A 7,773-nucleotide genomic window follows, 5' to 3' on the forward strand; every position below is an offset into this window, starting at 1 on the left:
AATGTTCTGAAAATCTATGTTATACATAATTTATTGAGGCTCTCTTGAAAACCTGACTGGCGAGATGCATCCTAAGGACTGAGATCAAACCCACTGTTCTAAGGAATCTGCCTTCAAAAATGAGACTTCTGTTTTGTGTATTTCTAAAGTGGATCAAACCTACAGATTATGTACAGAATTCATGTCTATTATCAATCTGTCTACTACTAAATTATAAAAGTTTACCAAAAGGCTAGATACTTACGGGTACGATCTCGGTTCCAGGCATGGCAGGTGATTGGCTCAAGTAAGAACTGATGCAAGGACATTCTGAGCAACTGACTTCCGTAGTGTTTTCAGAAGGAAAATAGCTAGAAAGATTTTAATAAGGCTGTATTAGCATTTAAAAATCCACCAGAGAGTAAGTAAAGTTAACAGTTGCACTAGTTGTGAAGTCTGGCATTATTTCTTCGAATTAAAGCGTATAATGGATCTGTCAGAAATAATATGGTTCCTGGAACAATTGAAAGAAGTCTGTCATTTCAAACCTATAAAGAAAAATTCACCAGACCCAAAGGCAAGACAAATAAAGGCAGAAAGAGCAATGATGAATCTCCAACAATAGACTGAAAGTGAGCCACACTTCCAGTAGGTTCAGCATGTAAAATCGAATTCTGTCTTAGTTTACCAGATCCGTCTCTTTTTTTAGTCTTTCCTATTTATTGCCAAGTATCAATTGGCATTTGGTTTCCCACAAAAATGTGTTTGGTATATTTATTTTTGTTCTTGCAAGCATATAATCAAGTGCAACCAATGATGTCATTCCAAGAGGCTCACGCCCATGTCATTTTAAAAGATTACAACATAACCATTTATGGTTGATACTGTTAGCATACATCCCCACCCTCATGCTAAACAAGGTTGAAATTCAAGCACACAAAATGAACAAAGAAAGCCAATGTAACAGAAAAAGAGAAAATTAAGGCAGTGTTCTACAATACCTTCCTCTTCCTTAGAGGCCCTATGTTCTTGCCTCACCCTTTCTTTGAATTTAGATACTGTACCCATCTTCACTACCTCTATTGAGAAGCTGTTTCATTATTCCACTACCCTTTCTGTAAAGAAATATTTCCTTAAATTACTCCCGAGTCCATCCCCTGCCACCTTTATCCTATACTCTCATTCCAGAGCTTTTTTTCAATTGAAAGCGACTTTCTCCGTATTCATTTTTTCCATGTGGGCATTCATTCACTGTCTCCTCTTCTCCTTAAGAGATCCCATGTGCCTGATAAATGTCATATAATTTCATCCCTCTCCTGCTTTTCTTCTAATGTATATATATTGAGATCTTTAAGTCAGTCTCCATATACTTTATGGTAAAGAACAACTCCATCCTGTTTTTATCTTTTTAAAGGTGTGGTCTCCAGAATTACACACAATTCTAAATGGGATCTCTTGTCCAGAGGAACTACTAACTCCTTTTTTCTGCTGGTCATTCCCCTCCCTATGCACTCAAACAAACATCCTTTTGTCTTTTGTGGTCACCTTTTCTACCCACTTGTCCATCTTAACATCGTTTGATGCAATAACCCCAGGTCCTGCTTTTTTTTTAATATACACAGAAGTACTTCACCCCTATACTGCACTGCTCCCCTTCAGTGTTTGCAGTTCAAATGCACGACCCTGCATTTTTTTTTCACATTAAATCTTAGCTGCCAAATTCCAGACTATTCTTTGAGCTGTTATGACCCTTCTCATGTTATTCAAATCTTCCAGGCTGTCTGCTCTATTGCTGATTTTGGGATTGCCTGCAAAGAGGCAAACCTATCCAACAGCTCTTCACAATATTGCTCAACATATGATTTGCTGAACTCAAAAATATTATTTTCCAGAGTTTAGGATTAGTGCTGTGACTGAATTATGGCTGCATTTCAATTGAAAGGAAACTCTGGAATGAGGGGGCATATGATGAAGGTGAAAGGGGCCAGATTCGGAAGTAACCCGAGAAAATACTTTTTCATGGAAAGGGTGGTGAATGCGTAGAACAGACTCCTGGTGGAAGTGATGGAGACAAAAAGCATATCTGAATTCAAGGAAGAATGTGACAAGTATTTTAGATCTCTAATGGAGAGGAAGAGATAGTAAATGGCATAGTTAGGCAGACTAGACAGACCATATGGTCTTCATTTGCTTTCATTTTTTTTCTGTATTTCTATTTTAGAAGGACAAACCATACTCCGTTTATACTCTGGACTGAATAGTAGAAATAGTTCAAGCATGATCTTACAACGTTAAATTAATTTTCAAAGGATTTTGCAATGATTCACAACTACCGGTAATACACAGTTTACAATCAAGAACATAAGAACAAGAGGCATGCATTAAAAAAGCACAACAGCAGGTTAATAAACAAGAATTTTATAAAACAGAACAGTTGAGCAAATTAATAATTGAGCTTTTTCTCCTCTCAAAGCATGCCATGAAAGAGCAGAGTAAAAGGAAATCAATGCAGAGCAAACTGAAATACTGATCCAAGGCTGCAAACAGTGAGTTGATATATTATACAGTTCTAACATAAAATACACAAAAACCTACTGAATACATATTCAGTTGGATCATGTTGGACATGGTAACAGCACATTTATTGCATTTCTTACAAAGGTGCCAGCACTCCTGCCAGAAATCAGTTATGTAGACAAAACTTCCCTAGCCCCTTATCCCTGGGGAAGAGGCAATATGTGATTTGACAAGAACAGGCAGACACCAGATTCTAAATCAGAAGACAACTAGGAATTCTCCTGAAATGCACCTAAAGGTAGCACATTAAATATAGTTTAAACTTGAAAATAAGGTACACAAGTGCTATGGACATGCAAAATTCATTGCTTAACACTGGCTTGCTTGTCTCAACAGCAACAGTTACAACCCTAACCACATTAGATCTTTATCACAGAATCCAATAAGTGATGGCAGATAATGAAAAATTCAGTACAAATCAATTTATACCATCCACAATTAATAATAATAATAATAATAACTTTATTCTTCTATACCACCATAGTCAAAAGACTTCTAGGCGGTTCACATTCTAAGAAGGCTGGACAATCAGCAAATTACAGGAAGCAAGAAGTCGGGGTTACATAAGTAATATGTAGGGGACAGCAAATTACATTGAGGTAGAGAGAGGGGGAATATATCATTGGGAGTGGAGAGGCTTCTGTTTAGGAGATGAATTTGTCTAACAGAATGATTTTAATTGATTTTCGGAATGTGCCATAGGTCAGACTGACTCTATTTATGTAGTTGTCCAGCCAGGACTGTTGTCTGCCTGCTTGGAATATGAAGGTCCTGTCCAAAAAGGATTTGTATTTGCAGCCTGTGATCTTTGGGTACGTAAAGATGTTTTGGTTTCTGGTTGGTCTAAGAGACTGGCATAAATACTTCTAAGAAAATAACCTTTCAGAAAGGCAAAAAACATTGTAAACTAGTGAAGAACTGGGACAGACTGAATTATCTGTAAGAACAGAAAGGCAGGGATACAAACACTTAGGGCCCGATTATTCTATAAAGGATGCTTATGTTAGGTGCTACTAGGCACCTATATTGGTGCCTACATTAAGAGCTTTAACAAGTTCATAACTGGAAAGAAATCTAATGGCGTCTACCCAATTCTATAAATGGTAGGTGTTTATAGCATGAAATGGGCGTGTTTGGGGGGGTGGAGATGGAGATAGGTGCTGTTAGGCTCGATTCTGGCCTACATTACCAGTGCCTGTTTTGTGATAGGTGCCGTAAGGCGCGATTCTGTAAACGGCACCTAAGCGTGATTGACATGTGACCAGCACCATTTTTAAAAGCCGTTTATAGAATCTGATCCACAATGGCTAGTTAGCAAACAGAATGACAAATTTTATAAATCTGCAGCACAAATTATATTAAGATTACAGATATTGTGGGGAAAAGGCTACATCCTTTACAAAGGAGACAGAAAAACTGCTGAGGTGGTACATGCTGGAAATTAAGGAGTTCTGAGGGGGGTGTTTTTCCCCCACCTTAAAATGAAAAGAATTTGGAAGAAGTCTGCTCACAGAGTATAAATATGGATTACAATTTTACTCACAAAACCCACAACTGACTGATATTTGATAAACAGTCAAAGACTGCTTTCTCTTTCATCATCCTCCTATAAATAAAGGTAGTTATGTGCTGGACCAGTTTGCCTGTTTCATTGCCATGAATGATATGTGCAGCCTGAACGTTGTCCAGGCAGTCCAGCTTACAAATAGCTTGTGGGAAATGTTAATGATGTGGCTAGCAAGGAGAAAGTGGCATGGGACGCGTCGGTGAGGCAGTCAATGGCATGAAAATGGTCAATGCCCTGCCCCGGCAAGAAACCACTTCAACAGGAACCAATGTCAATACAGCAAAGTAGGGCCATGGGTAGTCGGGCCAGCAAATACACTTGCAGCGGCCCTACCCATCTGTCATTCTGTAATGAGTTCTTTGAACTAGTGGTGCAATAAAACCAATATGTAAGACAAAATGAAGCAAATCATTAACAAATTACAACCTGTTTTCATATACACCAAAAATGATAAGCATAGCTGCAGAGCAAGCGATCCCTGTTGTCTGTCTACTCATTTCACAATATTAGCTGGTGTTAGTTATGTCATTTTGTATTGTCTACAACTCTACATCAATGTATTAATGAAATCTGTGTGTTGGTATGATAATGGGCCTGTGTGAATGGTCGAGGTCTTGCTGTTATATAATGGAGTTCTTTTCATCTCTTTTGATTGTGTTTTTTGTAATACACTTCCCCCTCCCCATTCGCGGTTTTCGCACTCGCGATTTCACATAATTGTGATTTTTTTGGGGGGTGGGGGAGGGGGGAAAAAAACAAACCCATATTTTTGCTTTCCCCTGACATCCCGACCTTACCTGGTGGTCTAGTGGGCTTTCGGGGCAGGAGCAGGATCTTCCTACGCTCCTGCCCCATGTAGATTGCCAATAGGAAATGGCTGTAGGGGGTTCCCGTTGTAGTCTCGAGAGACTACGGGAACTCCCCACAGCCATTTCCTATTGGCGATCTCCACGGGGCAGGAGCGTAGGAAGATCGCTCCTGCCCCGAAAGCCCGCTAGACCACCAGGTAAGGCCGGGATGCTGGGGGAAGGCGAGAGGGAGGCGAGGGTGGGTCAGAGCCGGATATTCACGGTATTTCCCTATTCGCGGTCACAAGCCATTGTGACATCACTGATGAGGTTGGTAAACAGGATGTATGGATACAGTTAACCTCCAAGAAAATATGGCAAATGTAATAGTTAATGTTTTACCGGGATCAAATATCAATGTCAAATAGTAGTGGAAGAAACCGGTATATGTGAAATCAGTTGTTTTAGTAAGTATGAGTATGCCTCAGCCCCACCACTGTACTATCTCTTGACTGCGGAGAGAATTATGTGGCGCTTCATCATTGGCTGCTCATAACCATGTTTTATATGCTCCTCTATTCATTTTACGTGCTTTTAAATATTTTTTTCATATTTAAAAGCACGTGAAATGAATAGAGGAGCATATAAAACATGGTTATGAGCTGAGGCATACTCATACTTACTAAAACAACTGATTTCACATATACCGGTTTCTTCCACTACTATTTGACAAATGGATACAGTTAAGGCAGTGGTTTCAAACTCGTGGCCCAGGGGCCACATGTTGCCCGCCAGATACTATTTTGAGGCCCTCGGTATGTTTATCATAATCACAAAAGTAAAAAGAAACCGTTTCTTGATCATAAGTCTCTTTAGCTATAAATGACAATATTATTGTTAAGACTTGGCCAAAAGGAAAGATTTATAAACTATAAAGAGTTTTATCTAATACAAAATTGTCATTTCTTTAATAAGACATTAACACTTTTTTCTTTGGCCCTCCAAGGACCTCCAAATCCAAAATGTGGCCCTGCAAAGGGTTAGAGATTGAACCACTGCTTTAGGGCGACTCCCCGTGCTGGCAGCCCAGATTCCGCCCCCTCCCCCGGCAAGTCCCGAAAACAATCCGGCTCAGGGTCCAGGTGCCACCCGCCAAACCGGCAACGGTCTCCCCCGAAAGGGAGCGTTAACGGCCTAGCGCTCAGCGTTCCCCGCTGCCCTCGCGCCGGTTCCCGCCAACGCGGGCTGGGAAGAAAATCAAGCCGAGAGCCGCCCCCTTCCCTCGACTCACCTGCCGGGCGGAAGCGAAAGCGGCGAAGCCCAGGGCGGACCTGAATTCGCGGACTCTGGTCAGTCGACGCGAATTCGCTCCGAGCGCGCACGAGAGCAACGGCGGCGAGCGGGCAGCGAATGACAAGGAATCCAGGAAATGGGAGCGGCGCCTGCGCCCTGGCGGCCTCTCGCGGGCCTCCTCCTCCTCCTCCTCCTCCCCGAAGGCGCGTGCGCAGGGCGAGGGAGGCGGAGAAAGCGGTGGGGGCGTGCGCTCCTGGCGAGAGGGCGGGAAACTTTCGAGACGCCGCGTGCGCCTTTGGGGGGGGGGGTAGGCTCGGGGTCGCGCATGCGCAATCAGGGAGGGCTGATACATGTCTCCAGTAAATATTTCATCTCAGCCATTGTATTGCACAGTTTCTGCCTTTTTTGGATTCCCTTTTACTACTGCGGAACCTTTTGGGATTTTGTTGTGGGTTAGAACATCAGTGATTAGGGAACTTTATTACCTGTTTGTAACTGCACTGGGCAAAGTTGAACTATTTGATCGTTGCTAATTAGAAGCCCATGGTGAAGCATCCACTTACAGTTGTAAATAAGGGGGGTCTTTTTATTAAGGTGTGCTAACCGATTTATTGCGCACTAAAGATTATCACGCGCTAAATACTAAGATGCCCATAAAATATAATGGATGCCTTAGCATTTAGCACGCGTTAATCTTTAGTGCGCACTAATCTCCTTTCCGTGTCTGATCCGTGCCCGACAAATTCACTAAAGGCCTGCATGCAAATGGGGTGATCGTTGGCACGCCCCCCCCCCCCAACCGCACGGATCGCTGGAGACCAATCCTTGAGCATGCGCAGACCATCTTCCTAGACTATAGATCAGGGGTGCCCACACTTTTTGGGCTTGCGAGATACTTTTAAAATGACCAAGTCAAAATGATCTACCAACAATAAAATTAAAAAAAAAAAACACAAAGCACACTGTACGCAGAGAAAATGTTAATTATCATTTGCATTCGGGGGTTTTATCAGAGGTCAAGGCACATGACTTTAAAATATGCAATGTCACCTCAGTAACAACTATACAAAAATAGACAAATATACCCCCTCCCCTTTTCTTAAACCGCGATAGCACTGAATGCTCTGCACTGCTCTCGATGCTCATGGGCTCCCTACGCTAAAAACCGCTATTGCAGTTTAGTAAAAGGGGGCCATAGTGCAAAATATAGACAGCAGATATAAATTCTCAAAATGGACACATTTTGATCACTAAATTGAAAATAAAATCATTTTTCCTACCTTTTTGTCTGGTGATTTCATGAGTCTCTGGTTGCACTTCCTTTTCTGTAAAGCCAATATTTCTTTCTTTGCCTTTCTTTCTCTCTCCCTCGCCCCCTCGTTATTTCTGCCTTTCTTTCTCTCTCCCCCTGCCCCCCCCCCAAGCCATCAAGCCGATTTCTCCACTTCCCCGATTCTTTCCCTACCCCCACCCCAAGCCACCAACGCGATTTCTCCCTGCTGCTTCCCTGAGCTAGGCCTGGCACGTACAAGTGCCGGGCCCACAAGACTTCACCTCTGTCAATTCTAA

The 7,773-nt window shown here is 42.1% G+C and overlaps 1 protein-coding gene across 1 annotated transcript in view; it reads right to left on the minus strand.

Moving 5' to 3' along the window:
• Positions 1-6,415, minus strand: part of ARPC1A (actin related protein 2/3 complex subunit 1A) — a 51,128-nt gene extending 44,713 nt beyond the window's left edge. The window contains exons 1-2 of the mRNA XM_033914250.1: positions 6,203-6,415; positions 245-350 (exon numbers count right to left, since the gene is read on the minus strand). Coding sequence (XP_033770141.1) covers positions 245-308 — 64 coding nt within the window. The 5' untranslated portion in view covers positions 309-350; positions 6,203-6,415. The remainder of the gene's footprint in view (positions 1-244; positions 351-6,202) is intronic.
• Between the last annotated feature and the right edge of the window lie 1,358 nt (positions 6,416-7,773).

The sequence above is a fragment of the Geotrypetes seraphini genome, chromosome 11 (assembly GCF_902459505.1).
Source record: "Geotrypetes seraphini chromosome 11, aGeoSer1.1, whole genome shotgun sequence".
In the NCBI taxonomy this organism is placed as follows: domain Eukaryota; kingdom Metazoa; phylum Chordata; class Amphibia; order Gymnophiona; family Dermophiidae; genus Geotrypetes; species Geotrypetes seraphini.